Here is a 20,422-nt window from a genome sequence, read left to right as displayed (position 1 = left end):
AAATCAGCAACTCCCCGCGACCGTCTTCAAGATAATTGGTGTTGAAAGTAGACGGATAAATGGATTGTCAAAATGTGCTGAACCTTGTCCGTTGCCATTTAAAAGGACCGAAAAAATGACAAAGACCCAAGAAATTAGGCTGGATATACCCCAAAAAAACATTAAATGGCTTTATTGTGAGCTGATCTTACAAAGTAGAGAACAGGTCAACAGAAAAAATAAAATATAGATTTTTTTTAAACTCTCAGCGGACGTTGATCTGTTTTAATAAAAGTAAACTGCTGTGCTTGTTGACAGTAGAGGGCAGCAAAGACTAAATCTGTGACAGCCTTGATATGGAAAAAGACAACGTCATACTCGTGTATTAACTATTAATAACTTTAATTATAATCCCAGTTACCTGGTGTGAATAAATATTACTGATGGAATCAAGACATTTGTATTATACTTGTTTGGTCAAAGGTCACACTGAAGGGTTGTTACAGAACAGTGCATTGTCATTTAGGAGTTGCCAAATGCAATGTTTATAAGTACTTGTTATAAGAATAGACCAAAATGTTAACTTTTCTCTTACAGGTATGGTGTATAATAAAAAAAAAAAATAATCAAAACAAATGCTTAGGGCAATACTGCCCCGTTGGTGCAAAATAGTCTCCAAAACAAGCCACGTCAATCCCCCAATGGACACTCAGCATAGCCTTTCAACAAAGACCCGAGATACATTTCTTAGATTGAATGCTTATGTTTTTAACAGACTCCAATGGGCCTCTAATAGAACAGCTATACACAAAATGTTGCATTAAAAACGATTGTTGGATGCTATTAAATAATCTTTAAATTGAGATATGTTTCTAAAATTATACCTGACTGGGGAAGCATTAACACAGAGTATAAACATTTCAACCAGGCAAGCTAATAGAAATATGAACACAAGTAGTTCTTTTGTGTTGCAACTTTTTTCAGACAGCATGCTCCACATTGTAGCAGACCACTCCTTAATGTCTATGTTTTCCACACGAGTGCTCAGTACGCCAAGCTACACATCATTCCTGGATGATATTCACGGAGCAAGGAGAGCCATGGGAAAGAATTCTGAATGAAAAGTCAACATTGTTCTTTTTGCCGTGAGCCTCCATGTTTGGTTAGGTGCACTCGCTGCTACGGCAGTGTTATGATCGGTAGCCGTACGTTGACGCATCTAGAAGGGCAGAAGGAGAACACAACACAATGAGCATAAATAATAATGAAATGGTGAATTTGCATGAGAGCAAAGTGCAGCACCAGATCCAAAGGAAAAGTAAAACCTTTTACTTTTGTGTAACTTGTTTTTGAATTACTTGATTAATATGTAGTAACAGGCATGTTTCATAACCAATTTCAGTTTTCAGATTAATCTCAGTCTCAATGTATGCCAGCCTGAATCAAAATGATTTAGAATCAGAATTAGTCTGACTGGCTGCATTGAATAAATTGAATATTGAATAAACATAGTTCAAGTGACCTAATTTGACAGTGTATGCAGCCCAAAAAAAAAGATTGCAATATTTTCAGATCTAAATCAGGCCCTTAGATGTGACATTGGGGTAAAAGGACAGATTGGATAAACCCTGTCATTATAAGACTGATACCACTGAAAATGAGTGAGTGAAACCTACGGTACCATCTACGACCCATATTTAAGCACAGTGATATGTATCACTTGTAAGGAGATTTAAACACACAAAAAATGATTTAGGCACTCTATCAAAATTAGGTATCCTTTGTCCAACTACAGTGCTTCTGTTTCTCCCTGTCCTTTCTCTGCCTTGTGGTGCTGACCTAAGCTGTACAACAAAAAGAATAGTGAGCCTAACTAGTGTATGCAAATTTGTTATTGATTATGATTGACCTCCAAATGTGCCGTGCACCATATGTCAAAGGAAAACGTTCTCTTCCAAGAGCAATGTTCTAAGCAGTACACACCGCAAATATGTTGTTGCTTCATTACACAACTTAACAAAATTTTAGCAAGCTCCATAAAAGCACTCTGCTTTTTCTAGTGATGTTTGTTTGGCAACTTCTTACTCGGCAGAATTTATGGGGAACCCACACATCTGAGAAAGGACTGAGAGAATTCACATGAGGAAAGTTAGGTAAAGACAATTGAGATGCTCAATAATCTCTTTCTAATCAGCAAAATAAAGGAGGGTTATCTTGGAATACTGAGCGTTCTGTTTCCTAATTTTTTCAACTTTACACAAAGGTAAACAACAGTGTGCCACCCCAGTGGCAGAAAGTGGAATTACGCGCGAAAACAACAATATCGAGTTATCACTGGACAAGAAAAAAAAAATTGACAAAAAAGCACGACAGCAAACACCGAATGGGTGATGGCGAGGGGTTTACTGTAGGGAGTGGCGGCTTAAATGATGGCATAGTAGTCGAGGAAAAATGTTCCCAATCTACCCCGCCCCAAACATTTATTCTGAAAAAAATAAAATCATGGGGCCACTCAGCGTGTGGGCACAGACCACATGTGAATCACAGGCTGCCAGCTGCCAATCACTACTCTATATTTTTTGAGAACAATAAACATGCAGAGCATGCTGCTCACCTGAGGCAAATTTTGCCATGCAACACAGTCCCTCCCCACGTGCTGTCTTATAAATGGGTGACACGCAAACCCTTGCGGAAGGGGGAAGGTTGGTGAGTCGCGTGGACAGAGAGCTGGGCGGCAGGTAGAAAGAAGAGCGGTGGGCCACTCTTTGTTGCCCTTCCCAGGTGAGCCAGTAGCCCCTCAAACCATCAAAGCTTCCTTTCCAGTCAACCTGCAACGAGTGGCTGTCCACTGTAGTCAGCTGCAGGTCAGTCAGGGCTGGAGTCTCTGCAAAACATATCAGAAATCAGCAGCTATACAAGAATAGAAGGTGGCAGTTTTCATAAATTACTGGGTAGAATGTACATAATGATTATCCAACACGCCCTGGTTTTGCGCCCATGAAAAGGAAGTGGACTCCCCGTCAGCACACATCGGAGCACTCATGTTAGTCAAGCGAACCAGACACTTTCAAGCATGCCCAAGCATGGTACAAACGGCAACGAGTGAATGGTCCCTTAGCGAAGGAACCTTGATCCCAGAGCCAATTCCCAATGGAGTGAGCAACCGCCATGGGGATTTACCTGACTTAACCTCTTCATACCAACACTGTCACATCGCACGAGCTGTAGGATATAACAGTCTGTTATGGATATATTTTATTATTTTATTTTAGTTAATGGACAATGAGAATAAACATTAATCCTGACCAGAACACGAAGACATGCTTGCAGCAGGAAGATTATTTTCACCTGCAGTCAATCTATTATTAGATTTCCCTCATCCCTGCTGAGGAAATACTTCTTTACCACCACTAAGTTAGTGTGTTTTTGTGATTTTTATCATTCGATTCATTTACAGCTCAGCACAGTCATACTTCATATCTGACTGGTTAAAGAACCTGTCCAATTGCTAATATTGTAAAGTTTGAGTTGCATCTGTCAGTATGACTGCTTCTGAAGGTTCTGGACAGATCAGATTGACAATTGCACCTTGTAAAACTTTTAAACAACAATACAAGGACTGGAAGCAGAGCGGCCAAGAGAAATTCTACAAATTGAACAGAATAGACTTTTGTGAACTATTTCATACAATTTCATGAAATAAATATTAAAATGTCAGTTGAAAATGTCGGTCAGTGCTTCCGATAACGTTTAGGACAGCAGAGAAGGCCTTCCTGGGCCCGATGCTCCGCCACTGCTAGTTAGCCACCAAGTTGTTCGTACAGCTTACCTTCCTGCGTGCAGGCTTTGACCGACATTGCCTTCTCCTTCCCCGATGAATGCCGGGCGCTTACAGTGACCAGGTAGGTGCTATCCGGTTGGAGGTTCTTGAGAAGCGTGGAGTTTTGCCGCTTGTCCACTGTGACAGTATGTAGCTTTCCAGTGGGCAGGGCAGAGTATTCTATGAAATAACTTGTGACAGCCTCCGGCTGGAGAGGACCCCAGCTCACTCGAACACTGGTCGGCCCTGACTCTGACACCGTGACCTTCGCCAGACTTTGGATTTCTGGTGGGACAGCGAGACCAAATCATATATAAGCAAAGATCATATTTGCTTATATATCAAGTTTACAAGGTTTAAAATCCAACCTGATTGTGTCGTGAAGGTGACCGACAGAGTGTTAAAAGCTTGTTCATTGGACTCTGGAGTCAAAGTGGCAGTATAGGTTGTGTCAGGCTTTAGGCCTGTTAGCCTGACAGTGTCGGAATCTGATGATTGAACCAGTCTCTGGTAATGACTCCCACCAGTGCTCGGACTGGTCCCAGGACCGCTTCCTCCAGTTCCTGTCCCGCCTGATGGAAGTGGACCAAAGCGGATCTCATAGTAGCCCGCCAAACCGGACAGAACAGGTCGCCACTGGAGCGTGGCAGCGTTAGAGGACACATCCCGGACATTGATACGTTCGGCACGGATTATCTCTGTGGAAGGCATGATGGAGAAATATGTACATAAACGTGATGTTTTCTATGAATAAAAATCTGTCGCAGCCCACATATTAAAATTACAGTCCTGTGTGCTCTTTCAACATCAATGTACTTTACTATACGAGCAAGCATAATTGTAAACCATTCATCAAATAAAAATGTAAACAGCATATGGGCTTTGCAGTACATTAATTAAACTTCTGGAATGTTTTTGGATCTGGTCATGTAACACATTTGCACTGCCACTTGTTGCTTGACAGAAAACATCATCACTTTGTTTGTATCCCACAGCGTAATGAAGAAAATTTGCAGTTGAGTCCACTATGTTTTTTTATGGGCCACTGCATACCATAGCGAGTGCCACCAGAAACACAAGGTCAGACAGACACAGTAAATATACACCTGTATATACAACAAGTACGTACATTTGTAGACATTAATTATGCAGTTAATTCGGTACTTGCCCCCGATGCAGAAATCACGATATAGAAACATTTCTCGGTATTCTAGACCGCACGATCATTCAGACGATGGGGCAAGACAGGGTGCTAAAAATGTCTCAGCTTGAGACAGAAACCAGAGTGTAGACCAGCTTGGGTTTCTCAATACATTTATAACCCCTGCAATAAGACCTTGATATAGACAACCCAGTCAGGCCCTGAGGCAAAATAATAACATAACACCGAGGTGTTATCTGGGCATGTAAGATGATCTGTTGGTCTTTGTTGTGCACATACAGTATGACGAATTCATTCATGCAATGCAACGTGGCTTTGAGCAGCAGTGTGAATGTAAAATTGTCGAGGAGTCCCTGGGGGGGGGGGTGTCCAGGCAGCTACCTAATCTGGCAGCGAAGAACTGGACGTGTTCCTCAGTCTATATATAGGAAAGAATATATGCATCTGTAGGTGTCGTGTCTGTCACAGTAGCGTGGGATGTAACAACTCATTAATCCCTGAATAGATCATACTATCTCATTACACATGAGCTCAGTCATGAGTCCGGATTGCCGTCCAGTGTCCGTGTCTGCAGAAGCACGCATGGAACTTCGAGCAACTCGAAATGCAACTTATGATATGAGTATTGGCACTTCCAAGTGGTCATTGCAGTTTGGTGGAAAAATGTTTATGTCCATCCAAGAGCAATGACCTTGCGCAAGTGAGGCCCACTGTTGACTCGGCAAAATGTTTCAATAGAAAGACTTTGTTGGTGACTTTGCAACACAGAGCGAGTTTATATTTAAATAAATGGATGCAATTTGGCATCATCATTGCCACTGAAAGCCGCATTGTCAATTTAACTAAAACAAATACAGTACAGTATAAATGTCAACAATTCACGCCTGTTGTTGCGCCTTACACTGGTCGACCGCCAATTGCAGGGCAGATAAAAGAAAACTTACAGTCTTTGAAGAACCTAGCATGCATATTTTTTTTGATGTGTGAGGAACAAAGAGTACAAAGGAAGGCTTGGAAACAAAGGGGACAAAGAAAAGCTGGAGCCAAGATTCAACCTTCCATCTGGGCGGGAGACATCCGAGCCACTAGTTCATTGCACTGCACTTCGAGATCAGACAAATATGTTCATTAAATACTTCTCAGAACCTTCTTATATGAGTCGCTGTGCTGCCACAGAAGAAAAATAGTCCTTTCTACATAAAATAGGTTAAAAAAAATATATAGATATACACAGTAAATGTTGTAAGTTTAAAGGGGAAGTCAAGTCCAAAATGTTCTTTACAATAATATGGTCAATGCACCCCCACTAGTCTAAAGATGATATTCTCATCAATATTTTAAAGAAGATGAATCAAGCAGCAAAATCCACCCATTTTTATCCATTTCAAATGGCATCATAGTGCCCAAGGGCTCAGCTTGTGAATATCACATGACCAAACCCAGAAAACCGATGATTGATCATTATCTGAGGCCTTCTGCACTGGACCTAAAATTGCAGAACTGCCACAGTGTGTGTTCCGCCACTGTGTCATCAAACATGGCGGCACCCATTGATTTTGCTTGTTAAAGTTATATTACAACTTCAGTAAATTAGCAGGAAAGTAAAAACGTGAGCTCAGGCTTCCAGTCGCTGGCAGCTACGGCTCCATTACTTATCACAATCTGTGACTCTTGCACGATTTGCGGCGCATACAAAGAAGGTTGCCATGTACAGCAAATACAAAGTACAATAGGATAATGGAGATAGATTTCAAACGACTTCTCAATTTTAGGCTTTGATATACGTCAAACTCACCGATGATGGCATCTCGCAGATCCTCTAAGATGATGCTCATGTCATCAATGTCCACGAAGTACAGGTGGTTCTCAACAGGTGGCGACACAACTTGCCTCAACACCTGATAGTTACCATGGCCGGTGGAGACCACCAGCACGGCCACACCCTCCTCCCTCAGCTCAGTCATTGGGCCAATCACATCGCCCGGTTTCACTCCATCCGTCAGCCACACCAGCACCCTCGGGAGCCCCGGACGAGCCCCGTCCACAGGTCCTGGTCTCAGCACTTGATCCTTTGCAATTTTCAGCGCCTCTACGGTGTTGGTGTCCCCCCTGAGGGGTTTGGTGCCCCTCAAAGCCCCTTGCAGGCCACTTTGAGTGCGGAAGGTATCAAAGCCAAACTCAACGCGAGGTTGGGTGCCCACCTGGAGAAGGCCAATCCTCACCTGATCCTCCCCCAGGGAAAATGGCAGGAGGAGCCCAGACAGGAAGTCGAGCATGCGGGAGTGCTCATAGGACGACACGCTGCCGGAGGAATCCAACAGGAAAAGGACGTCCCCCTCGCAGCAGTTAAGAACTGTGTAGAAAAATATGAATGTGACAAAAAGTTTGAAGTCAACCATTGTTTGGTCAGATATATTCCAGACAGAGATGATGTACTTATTTTTGAAAATTAGGGATTTTTTTTGTTGCTTTTTACCCACCACTTGCAAAAATCAGCAGGAAAAACACGGACTGGCCTACATCGCAATTGGTGTTTATTTTTCTACTTATACTGTAAAGTTTTGTCAATAACTGGGCCACTCTGTATTACATGAGTTGCCCAGCTGGGATGAGTTTTCTGATTCTGAATTTTTGGCTCTGTAGAATTCAGAAGAAACTGTACACATGGAAAACTGTGATAGCACATTCTTTCTTTTTCACACTATCTAGTCCTATAATTTAGCACCATCAAAACTGCATATCTGCACCCATCTGGATCTCTTTCTCTGAACTCCCCCCACAATTCCATATCTCCATCCCTAAAATCATTCTCCAAACAAGTACCGGTAGTTGATTGTGATGTTCATCTGCAGTCTCAGTCTCAGCAATTTCAAAGCTTTTCAGCGGTTTCCTTTCATGCCTCAAATATACACGTTACACATTCTCAAACTCAGCATCTGACGTCGAACCCCCCAGCCCCCACCAAAGGTTATATAAACTGATTTTAAAGCATGAACGTCTGCAATTACAGTGACGATAAGACAGACGGACGCACAACAAATATAGCAACCCCAAAGTGAAACCGTCAATATGATATCATCAGAGTCGGAGTGCTTATAAAAAGCTCCCAAGCTCAGTAGTCAGAGTCGCCTCTCAGTTTTTCAGGCTAGTGAGTTACAGTATGTACGTGAAGGAGGTCATGTTTTGGCTGGGTATGTTTCTTATGTTTGTCTTTATTATCAGAAATACAAACATTTTCTAGATAATCACCTAAAAACTAGATATTCCATTTGAAGTTGATTCAAATACTTTGTTTCTTCTTATTTTTTTTTTTTTTTTAGGGGACATGCAGGAGGTGGGTACCAAATTAAGATTATTTGGCCAAAGGGTGTCGGGTGAGTGTAGAAAGGAGGCTGGGAGAGGGAACAGAGAAGGCTATAAAAAAAGAAGAGGGGCAGTCTGCGGGTAGTTCCATGTGAGAGACGGCAAGGAATGTTTGGATGGTAACGCACGCTTTGCAAAAAGTGACAGCAATAGAGGGAGGACCTAACAGGGCATTTTGGAGTGTGAGATTTTTAGACCATGAGTGGGAAGTAAAGTAAACCAAACATGTAAGTGTCACAGATCAGATATGCACTCAGAAAGAATGATCGTAATCATAATTAGAACCTTTTCTCATAGGTCTCAATATATGCAGTGATGTGTGAAGCTTTACACAATTCTAACACATCCAAACACATGCTTGCTGCTTGTCTTTCTATCTCAATGGAGAATTCTTTCCAATAAGTCTCACTGTTTGGACTTTGGAGTGTGTGGGGGTTCGCCATATCACAACAACCGCCTCCCTCACCACCATCTGTAGTTTTGTGCAGGTATGCTGTTTTCTGAAACATCTGTAGCCAAAGTATGAAGGCTTGACGTACACAAAATGGAGGACAGTATGGAGGCAATTCTGAGAGAGGGCCTGATGTCTCTCTGTTTAAGTTCTTTCCTAAAAAGTATGATGGGTTTCAAGGTCATGGGGTGTCAGTTTGTTCCACATCAAACTCGTCCAAGAATGCCTTTTTGAACTGTGTGTGTGTGGGAGGGGGGGGAAGAAGTGACCAAAATATTTTGGTAAGATTAAGAATTTAAGAGATGGGATCAAGTCAAGTAATTCTCAAACCTTTCACACCAAATGCCATCCACAAAAAAAATACTGAGTGCTCCACGTGCCACCATAATGAACAACATTAGGACGTGAAAGGCCTTCATGGAAATAATATTACTGCGAGTCATTGAAACATTATGCACCGTTTGAACGATGATACGCCACCTAAATATCAGAAAATTGTCCTAAAATATCCAATACAACCGACTTTGAGCAGTGATTGTTTCTGGTAGAGTGAGTCCGAATACCACCAGTACAGCACGTTGAGACAAACTGGTTAGTCAAAAGTCAGACTGATTATGTGACTGTTAAGATGTGTCTCAATATTTTTGTCCACATTTTGCATCCGTTTCCGAGTTTGTGTAGAGTGCAGAGATTACCCCTAACCCACAAGAAATGAATTCCAGATTTATTGGTGGACTCCTGATTGAAAGATGAAGCCAACCCACCCTATGGTTTCGCAACCTGCAAAACATATGGGGAGATTTTTTTTTTCTAAGCAAATGTGAAGTGCAGATGGCTTTAAGGTACGACAGAAAATAGTCTGCAAGATTCTAATTTACATTTCACACAATAGGGCCATTGTTTTCAAAATTTCCCTGCAAACAGGCAGATTTGCCTTTATTTCTATATGTTAAGGTTGAATAGATGACACTTAGACAGGTGCAAAAGCTCTTTTTTGCTGCTGAACTTTGTGGGGGTTAAACACGATCATCACCTATTCATGGACATAGCACAGTGGCAGCATCTCACTCACAACAACTATATTAACTCTCAATGACAGACTCAGCAGTTATAATGTACCACTGAGTTTAGCCTCCTGAATGCTTGAGGTTTTTGTTTTGAAGGAACCATCTATTTGAGTCGCAATAACATTATGATGCATCATGTTTTTTTTTCATAGACAGACAGACAAGAGAGAAAAGTGACAATAACAAAAACCTGGAAACCATTAGGATCAAGATATCTGGATGGAATTGTACAGTGTTGTGTCATAATCCGTATGAAATTAAAGATTCTCTGATTTATGTTGTCCTTCATGAAAACAGACAGTCTTTTGTTTTCTTTTTAATCAAAATAAAACATCTGCTTTTACTTTGGAAAACAATTACTGAACCAGTAAGTGAATCTGTTTCAAAAAGATTGGTGAGTAGATTAATACCGATCATGTGATATTGCATCATTATTATTATTATTTTATCTTAAGCAATACCAAATAGACAACTAGAATTGGTCAATAAACACACGTTAATGCAGAATAAAATGGAATAGTCAATAGTAACAGAATATAACTAATTATAAATAATAATACCGATATTGAGATGTATTTATATACTGTACACATATACAAACGCTCTCCTCTCTTTCTCTCTCTCTCTCTCTCTCTTTGCCCCCCCCCTACATTAGCATCGTCATTATTATAGTAAAAAAAATAAAAGAAAATAAATTTGGTTACACTGCGCTTAGTCTTTCATAAAAAAAATCAAAACGGCCCTCTCTGTCCCTTATCTTTTTCTGCCGTTTCCTTGATTACCACTATTGTGGGGTCCTTCCTTCAAATATACTGGACGCTATTGTGCTAGCGTATTTTTATGAGTGTCTTACCTTTCTGTTTTAAAAAAAAAAAATAATAATAATTTTGACTCACCTCCCTCAGGTGCACCCGCCTGTGCATTCAAAGTCTTCGGGAGCAAACACATGAGCATCCATGTCAGCAGCAAGTGGCTCTCCATTACTGCACCGACAAAGGGACTGGTCCACCCACCTAATTACAAAAAAATTAAAACACTAATGTGTTGCTGCGGCGTTTCAATATGACTGTACATCCACAAAATCAACCTGGAGCGACGAACTCCCAAGTTTGAAAAAGAAAATCCCAGTTAGAGCATAATTGAGGATTTCTTTTTGTCCCGTGCGGTATCTTCCGTTAATTTGGAATAAAATCAACGACGACGCTCCCCAAACACAAACTGGAAAGTGAGACAACTTCGACCAACCAGTAGTCTGACGGTCCGGTACCGCAAATGAGCTCGAAACACCATTGTCAAGGGTACTGTAATGAAGTGCAGCGTTTCCGGCAATGTGAGGGTTTCAAAATAATGCTAGTACTTGCGTTTGCTCTTGACTATTTTTTTTCTTTTTAATACCAGTGATGGACGGTCAGGGGCAGCAAGGCCCTACTTGGCCTAAACACGTCTGGCCTAAACACGATCAGAAGCACAGACCTACATTTTTTTCCTCAAATGTTATTTGTTCAATGAAAGATATTTTTCAGTCAATTCATTTGATGGTAATCATTATGGGCGCACTACTTCCTGTACATATGATCGGAAAGATTGTGTAGCTCACATACTTGATTAAAACAAAAAAGACCAGATGGCAGTCCTTCCCTTTTGGATTTATTTGCTGATTGACAAACAGATTGTCAATCTGTGGAAGACTTTCATCCATTTGTGTTTGCCCTTTGATTGACATACAGTACATATCAGCAAGTGAGATCTCATTTTTGCACCGGTCTTGGGTGGCATGGGGGTGGATATTATGATGTTAATTAGTCCAACTATTACATAGCAATGGGGCAAAAGTGTCCCCCCCCCCCCCTACTGCCCGAAGATAGCTGGGATAGGCTGCAGCACCCCCCACGACCCTAGTGAAGATCAAGCGGTTCGGAAAATGGATGGATGGATGGATTTTCAATTTTGCAGCTGTGAACATTGGCTTTACCACATTTTACAACAAAGAACCAAGTTTACAGAACTATTGTCGCCTGTATTGGTCACCCAAGTTAAAAATATAAGAAAGAAACACCTCACCAAATTGTTTTGCATGCTTCTTTTGTTGGGCTAACATTGTTGCCATAAATGTCAAGTTTTAAAGTCATTCCAACTTAAATGATTGTTCTAGCACCAAAACTACTGGTTGTGTTTTTGTTTTACAGATTCACTTGGTTGTTTCCACTTCTCTTCTACTTCTCTACTACTGTATATCCACTGTAAGATTTAATTGTGAAGTGAACGCGACAGAAAAATCCTCAGGCGTCTTCTGTCCAACTTGACTTACCTCACTTGTGTTCTTTCCCCACTCCTCCCCTGTCAAGTTTCCCCAACCAGGAATAGTAAAGAAGCTCGTGTTCACCATTCGGCATCTTGGATGTGAGACAGAATAGTTCTCCTTGCAAGGACGGAAATACATTTTAAGTACAGAACATCCTCTTCCCACTTTGTCAGCCATAGATATGAGGTTGTAAACACCACAGGGGAATACCATCTGATTTAGGATGATCTTCAATCGACTTTTGCTCTTTGGCGAATTTTTCTTTTAAGAGCCTTTAGACTAGAGAGTCAGTCAAACTTATGGCGTGCTTATATGACAACAACATTTTTTGTTGTGTTTTGAAAAAGTTACACATAGAGAAGATGAATGTTGTCAACACAAAACTCATGAAGACAGAAGTAAGAGAAAGACTGAAAACGCTGTAATTTAAATCCCAAATCAGGAGTTAGTAACGTCACCAAATCATTGTCTACTCATTGTCTTATCCGAAATTGTCCTTTGAGCATCTTTAATTGACATACTGTAGGTCTGGGTTTTGCCTTTGACATAGCGAGACTCCAGTCTAATAAACGCTGTTCCCCAATTCATCACTGGGTGCGTCATCCCCAAATTTGGACTGGATTTACACTGCAAGGTTCAAGTGACATAATTCCAAATTTCGGCTCTCTATTGGTACAATTGTGGCAGAGTAAAGAGAAAAAAACACATGAACTATAGTCCAAATATGCTACATAAGAGATGTGTCAATCATTATATAACAAAAATAGAGTCAGAAAAAAAAACATTGCGTTTACCGTAATTTAAACCAATTGGGCAAGAGTAATTTCAGGCCCACTAAACAGTAAGGAACGTTCAATATTTCCATTTTTAAATGGTGCTTACTATTCTGCTCAGATTGAGCATTATGCATTTATTGCATTTGCATTTTTTTGGGGGGTTTCTGTAAGTTTGAAATGTTTTAAAGCATTGTACAGCACTCCGAGTTGCATTCTTGTGTATGAAAAGTACTATATAAATAAAGTTTGATGGATTGATTTATTGTGCACTTTGTATTCTGGCTTGGCAACTATTTGAGGAAAATATGACATGTATGTCAATGTTAAAATCACAAGTGGATCAACACCCTTTATATTGCTCCAATTTACTTAATGCATATTTGCAAGTGCTGTTTTCATAGGTGACCGTTTTCAGCACTTTTCAACAGAAACAATAACAGTGTCTATTTGCACTCCGAGACCTGATTTCAAATGTTTTCTTTGTTATCAACAAATGGCCCAAATGAAACAATTTCCTCCATTTTCTTTCTTTTCTATTTTTTTTTTTTTAATTTTGAAGAAAAAAAAGTGGGGAAAAAATCCCTTGCAGAGTATTTTGGACATCTTAAACTTTGATACTCATTGGGGCTAAAAGAGTTTCTGCCATTGAAGAGATTAGAGAACTTCTGGCACACAGAGAAGGCACCACAAATACTTAAACACAGTGTTTGTATGCGTGTTGTGTGACAGAAGCCAAGTGGAAACAAAGGCAGTAGGAGGTCCGGTGGGATAAATGGACTAGGAAGGATGCTGGAATTCAAGTGGCATTGAACAAAGGTCTGGATTCCAATGTGACACTCGGGATTGAAATACGTCTTTTGTTCCGCTAAAGGCACTGACTATGAACGCAGCCTTTTGGACACACACACCTAGTGATTAAACACTACACTACCATTACAGTTGAGCAAGGTTTGGGACTTTTCCCTCTTGAATCTAGCACTGTTTGATTTCTAATTGCATTTGCATCATCAATCCTGGCATATGTGAAACGCTTCTGCTGAACTTGAACATGTTCTTACATGTGCATGAGCAGTACTGTACACAGTCAATGGCTGTGTTATAACCACACATGGGAGTCCTCTTCAAGCGTTTTTGGCAGTAAATCGGCTTGATATATGCTGAATATTCTCCCTTGGAAAAGTATGAGCATATCTCAATTCTTTTTTTTCTTTTTTTTTTGCACGTGTGTGTATTAAATCACATAGCATACAGAATGCACAGATGACTGACCCGTGTGCAGCGCGTGTACATTCAAATGACAGTCTGCGTTTGGACTGTATTGCACATCAATCCACAGACATTTCCAGCTGTTTTCAACCGCACGGTCTTGTGTCAGCACGTCCAAGCATCTCAATCCGTATGTGGGATTCTGCAATCTTTGCTCTAAGTCACAGGTGTCAAAGTCAAGGCCCGGGGGCCAGATCTGGTCCACCACATCATTTTATGTGGCCGGTGAAGCAAATCAAGCATGTCAAGTTCCATGATGCTTGCTAAAGTCTGAACCAAAATTTCAAATTGCCATATGTAATCCACAATAACAGTTATTATTCTTGACTTCTGATTTTAAAACTAGTTATCCATCACTTTTTTGTGTGCTGTGTTTGTAATATGTGGAGGTGATTAAACATTTTTATGGTTTTCCAAAATTCATAATGACCCTCCAAGGGAAACCATAACTACAATGTGGCCCACGATAAAAATGAGGTTGACACCCCTGCTCTAAGTGGACGCATTTGGGGGAAGGAAATATGTAATACCAGTCCTGTGCTGTAAACTTTAGCTCAGTCTCAAGCCGGGCAGTGCCCCCAGTGGGAGGTGCAGGAGGAAGAGGCAAAAAGTGTAAAATGTCAGCAACGGAAAACATTCTGACATTTTGTTCATCTCATTGAGGGTGTGATATAATGGAACTTTCGCAGCACATCCTTTGGGGGAGGGAGTGGGCTCATAACTCATAGCTTGGAACGATGTCAGCGTAATTACTTATTAGAAGTCTTTCTACACGCAGTTTTGACAGTGTGCAATATGATTGCCTCTGTCATCTTTGACTGAATTCCCCACGATGTATAGTTAGCAGTATTTTCTTCCTTTCTGCCAGTCTTTGATATTTGGTATCGTGTGAGTCATTATGTGTAGAGAAAGAATGCAGTCTGTCCCTCAGTGAACTTGGCCAAACATCAAGACAAAAGCTTGAGGAGAAAATAGATGCAAGGGTGATGATTATGGAAGGTGATGAAGGCACATCCCATGGATGGATAGAGGAAAGATACACATCCTGAAAGGTGAAGCTCCATCTGCAAGGTAGGGTTGATCATTGCCCCCGCCTTGGCCTAAAGTAAGTTGACTGTAAAAGAGAAAAGTGAAACTGCATGTACATTTATTCAGATACTCAATCCTGCTCTGAATCTGAATCTTTACTTCCAAACTAGCAAATGTTGATCAAATGCAGGCAATTGAAAATTGGGCCCCTTACAGCTCAAGGCACCAGCCAATTGCCTGCCTTGCTGTGGCACCTCTGAGTACAAACCTTTGGGTGCAAAAAAAATGTAAAATAAGTGCTTTGGCTCACAAAAAGTGAGGAAACACTGCAAGCATCATGAATAACAGCCAAAAAAAACCAAGCCAAAAATAGTGAAAAGGATTTGGCGGTACTTCCCCTCTCTGGGATTTGAAGATGATCAGAAATGCAGACGAGTGACTTCTACCTTCCTGAGAAGCGCTGACAGAATGGTACCTCCCGACATGCGTCAGTAGTACCTTCCTGCCCTCGTTAAACAGCATCCTGTGTATGTTCACAGTGGGTATTTTTCTGTTTAGCTCTATCTGTTAAGGCATTTCACCTTCAACCAAACGGACATTGTTTGGTGAGTGCATCACAAAGGAAATCCCAATTTAAATGTGGGAAAGATATTACTCAGATTGATATTGTTCACCTGTTTTAGAATGGCTCCATCCATTACTTAAATGGGGAGGCCAGTAGATAATATTACAAGCAGTCATAGGTCATTCTGAAAAATTGAGAATCGGGGGAATAAGACTTGAGATCACAGTGTTACAATGACATTTGTCCCTGTTAACAGCCATGTAATATGCTGGAATAAAAATATGAAACGCCACTTCGAAGCTACCTCTCCACCTCAAATTCTCAAATCTTGTTCTACAAGAACCCAAGACTTTGAAATGCTTAATCTTAGACTCCCCTAATCAAATAGGACAAGTTAGGTTAAACACAAGCCCTGAAGAAGCTGGGTTGCATTTTCCCAGAGTAGCTGAAAGTGCACATTCAAGTTTCCACATGCCTGCTAGCTTTTTTGGAGTAAACCTCAGTACTACTGGTTGTCTTTGGCCAGGGTTGGCACATCTGTTTTGTAATAAACAACAGCAAAGAAGCCAACACCCACAAGTTTCCACTGTAAAATGTCACAGCTTTTGGTTCGGCCAAGTTGGGTGAGTGCAGGTTCTCTGTGGAGCAGCCTCGGCTTTTCTTGAGAACTCAGCTCACACAATGGGGTCTCTTGTCCAGAGGAACTTAGATGAATAAATGTATGGATATTATTAGCTTAGCAAAAACGCAAAGTGAAAGGATGACCATCAAATGAGGCACAAGGGAAGAGGCACGTGCAGTGTTTGACTACATGTAGGTTATGACTTTCTTGAGATGAAAGGTTTCCTGTATACAACGGATCCTGACTCCAGCTGCGTGAGAGAAACTTGACCACGAATGAGCCTGAAGTCTCATGGAAACACTTCACTGGTTGTTTCCAAAAACCATCAGCAGAGTAAGTGATACTGCATCGGTAGGCTGAATCCTGGCCTGCCGACTACAGTTCAACAATATGAAAGGAAATCAAATTCCATTCAACCCCTCCATCTGCCCCAAGCGCTTCCTTGTTTTCGATGGCGCAAATGACTTTCATCCAAAAGAACAAGCAATTCACTAAATAATGAAGCCTCACTTATTCAGAAACCAGAGAAGAAAGGTCAGCAGCGGTGACTCATCGACTTTAGCCCGTGGAAAGAGCCACAAACTGACTACACTTGGTAGGATTGAACAGGCGAATCCCACACTCATCACAGTCTGGTACTGTGCTGAGTGTTACACAAGGGCTCAAATAAAACCTCTTTTTTTGACAGGGTCTGTTTTTGCCATGCAAGCGTGAGGCATGGGTCAGGTTTTGTGGTTGGCTAGCTAGCTTAGATCAGGGACTGGCAAGTGGCAGCAATTGGGCCCATTGATAAATAAAAAACAAACAAACAAAAACATTTGGGGGAGGGGGGTTAATTAAAACAAAACAAAAAATAGAAAAAAATAAACAAAAATCAGAAAATAGGCAAATTTGCGGCTGACGAACAGACAATATGCAGCACCTGTAGTTTTGAATTGTAATGTCACCATTCACCACTAGATGGCAGACAATGCTTTTCATCTTAATGTTGGTTTGCTGTTTATCAATTTACCATCCTTAAATGGACATTTTATGGAAGAGAGCCCTTTGCACTGGGAAAAAATCACAGTACTGTATGTGGCTATTTTGTTACTTGAAACCTTTTGTTGTTGGGTGTTTTATACATGCATGGTGAAATGTTATTTCTAGAAGTGCTATACAACCATGGTTATTATTATTATTATTATTATTTTGTTTTGTTTTATTTTATTATTATTATTATTAGCCGAGACTTTTCAAAACAATTCAAGCCACAGAGGATAGCAGCTGGATTGTGCATTCATTCTTCCCATTGTGATTCATCCCGCCCTCACTTCTGCTTCACATCCTGCAACCCCAGCTGCTTTCCACCCTCAGTGACACTCCATACAAAACTCCCACACAAGCCCTCACATGTAAGATGACATGCGTACTTGTGGACTACAGTAAATGCTCTCATCGACCGACACATGCACACAAAAGGTAGCTGAAGTCACTTTTGTGGTATGTGAGTCTGATTAAAAAAAAAAAAAAAAAAAGAAGGCACCTGTTATAATTACGCGCACATTTGCAAAGGAATTTGTCTGGGCAGGTTGAGTCAAGGGTGGAGCTTGTAACCAATTAAAGATATCAGACAAACCACGCCTCTCTCCACTCCAAACTACAAAGTAAAAGAAATAGGAGAACGGACACAAAAGGCAACAAAAGCCACAATCTCCCACCTGGTCAAATCTTGACTGTTGACCGACATACCAGAGCAGAACCTCACGGACGGGTGAGGCTGAAACTCAAACTTACACGCGAAAGCCTCACCAGGTGTGACGAACATCCTGACGTCCTTGAAACGGACAGAAAGATGACCAGCTTTCCATTGGTCCTGTTAACACCGTCCCCCTTGTGATCCGCTCAACATCCGCCAATCAAGTCTTCCTTGCCTTTCATTTCAAAACATGTTGTCCTCTTTCAGCTCGCCTCTGTCTTTTGTTTCCCAACTTCCTGCTTTTACTTTATGTACATAAACATACACACCCTCCGGGAGTGCCCTCAAGGTGAAAGAGTCCACTGCGTTGGTTTCAACTTCTGCCAATTGACATGGTGACAGGAGGGAGGAAAGGATTGTCATTGTCTGCTTGTGATATGGGAAAAGGGGGGTATTTGTTTCAACCTGTCTGATTTGAGCCAAGCCCGTCTACCTGTCTGTTCACCAATGAGTAATCCATTGTGAGGCTGAGCACACACAAACAGAGATTAGGCGGAAGTGGAGGAAGGAGGTTTTAGTTTGGAAGGCGGATCGATGGCTGACGACTGACAGAGGGAGCTGATGTCAAAGCATCGTTTTGTTACGAGAATGTTTGTAAAGCTTCTGTTCTTGAAGACAAAATCCATACTGATGTCAAGTGTCTTTTTTTTTTTTTTTTTAGATTTACAAGGAGTGCGACAAGAAGCCGTGTTACAGCCATACTTAAGATATTTAATTTGTTTTATATTAAGACCGCAGAAGTGTGTTTTAACATGAATATTTATGATATTGACATTTTGAAGTACAAATAGTATGCAATGAGCTAGCTTGTGGAGCACTTTAGGAATACGGTATGTCAGTAAGCAGCACATTAAGGCACGTTCATTTACCATACTGTTTTGTATGCTATTGTTTAATATTTATGGCCTAGGGGTGTTTTCATAGAAATATTAACTGTAATCATGATCTTACTACTGTGTTTGTTCCTCACTGATTCTGCGTGTTCCAACTTGCACACAAATCCGGTCGCTGCTGAAACTCAGGTGTAAACTGAGGACCCCCTGTATAACGAGTTGGTTACCTGTGATCCATTTAATTCCATCGTGTGGTACAGTTTGTTTTGTTATAAATAGTGATCAGTGTTTGTTTTCTTCATGGGGTGATAGCTGTATTTAGTATGCAAATCAGACACAGACACATACTATCTGACTGTGCACCTCTTGTGCGTCATTTTTAAAGGTTATGACAGTAGTAGCTTTGATTAGCAGCGAATAAAATCAACTGTGGTCACGCCCAAAACGGCGCAAAACACCCATTTTTAACTGTGTCTGTGAAAACATAGAAACTTGGTCGAGCCTACCTCTGCACAGATTTGGATCACGCCATGCTCTAGACTTGCACTGGGCATGAAAATAGAGCCCAAGTGGTGCAGAAATTTGATGGATGGATGGATGATAGGTGGTTTTGTAATGAATTCAGAGCTGCATTCAAGAATGATTCTGCATTATACTTCATATAAGGTCCTGTGACCAGCATGAGGAACAGTAGTTTGTCTATTTATGGTTTTCAAATTCATCATCACTATCAAAGGAGCACAGCATTCTCAACACTTAACATTTCTTCCACTCGATATTCTCCAATATACACACAGGTTTTGGCAAGATAAAAAGATCAAGACTGAGGACTTGTGGGCCCAGTACGTCATTTGTGTCTGTTTCTCATCACTAGTCAGTTGCATGAGTAGGACTGAGTAGCATATAATACCTAAATCTTCACAAGACGGAGATTCCAAAACATGAAGCTACTGTGTATCATTTGGAATCTCAGATGAGGAGGTCTGCAACTGCTCAAATTTTGATATATTTTAGAGTTGAAACATAAACAGGATGCCTTTCTGAGATACACAAAGTGCACATGTGGCTCTGGAAATTCTTCAGTGACAAGGAAGGGATATTATTTTGACAAAGTATTCTCAACGCACAGTTACACATGACTTTGACTGCCTGCCTCCTTCACTTGTGTGGGTTTACAGTTGTAGCACTTCTTTTTTGTTTAAACACATGATTCAGATCTTATTCCCATTAAAATGTCGAATGGATGGGAGCAAAGCCAAGTGTAGACAGTAGTGTACTGTACTGTGCTACGGGACAAATCATCCCTCACATCGATTTGCAAGTTGAAACTGCCCCCTGTTGGACAACAGTGAAACTTCATGCTCCAATGGTGGTTTTGGCATCTTATTTTGTCTCGATATGACATGAGAAAGAAAATAAGAAAAACAGAGTACAGTCGTGCGTTTTTAC

The 20,422-nt window shown here is 40.9% G+C and overlaps 1 protein-coding gene across 3 annotated transcripts; it reads right to left on the bottom strand.

Moving 5' to 3' along the window:
- Positions 1 to 134: 134 nt before the first annotated feature.
- vwa1 (von Willebrand factor A domain containing 1) lies at positions 135 to 18,537 on the bottom strand. Of its 3 annotated transcripts, none has more exons than XM_086106629.1 (7): positions 18,194 to 18,531; positions 10,739 to 10,855; positions 6,757 to 7,314; positions 4,168 to 4,497; positions 3,809 to 4,084; positions 2,594 to 2,863; positions 135 to 1,198 (listed from the first exon to the last, which is right to left on the bottom strand). In XM_086106629.1, the coding sequence occupies exons 1-7, from the start codon at positions 18,207 to 18,209 to the stop codon at positions 1,170 to 1,172; spliced, it is 1,596 nt and encodes a 531-aa protein (XP_085962755.1). In that variant the 5' UTR covers positions 18,210 to 18,531; the 3' UTR covers positions 135 to 1,169. The 3 variants fall into 3 exon arrangements, with proteins under 3 accessions (XP_085962755.1, XP_085962764.1, XP_085962771.1); XM_086106638.1 differs by lacking the exon at positions 18,194 to 18,531 and adding an exon at positions 10,930 to 11,148; XM_086106645.1 differs by lacking the exon at positions 135 to 1,198 and adding an exon at positions 3,160 to 3,201 and having other exon boundaries at positions 2,744 to 2,863; positions 18,194 to 18,537.
- Positions 18,538 to 20,422: the final 1,885 nt, after the last annotated feature.

The sequence above is a fragment of the Hippocampus guttulatus genome, chromosome 1 (assembly GCF_054856545.1).
Source record: "Hippocampus guttulatus isolate MCC_2025c chromosome 1, RoL_Hgut_1.0, whole genome shotgun sequence".
Taxonomy (NCBI): domain Eukaryota; kingdom Metazoa; phylum Chordata; class Actinopteri; order Syngnathiformes; family Syngnathidae; genus Hippocampus; species Hippocampus guttulatus.
This window is presented reverse-complemented; position numbering and strand designations above follow the sequence as displayed.

Bases quoted from the DNA above. Each gene is read 5' to 3' on its own strand.
- vwa1 (XM_086106629.1), bottom strand. The intron at 4,085-4,167 runs GTTGGATTTTAA...CTGTCCCACCAG, and splicing joins CACCTTCACGACACAATCAG to AAATCCAAAGTCTGGCGAAG. The intron at 2,864-3,808 runs GTAAGCTGTACG...TATGTTTTGCAG, and splicing joins CAAAGCCTGCACGCAGGAAG to AGACTCCAGCCCTGACTGAC.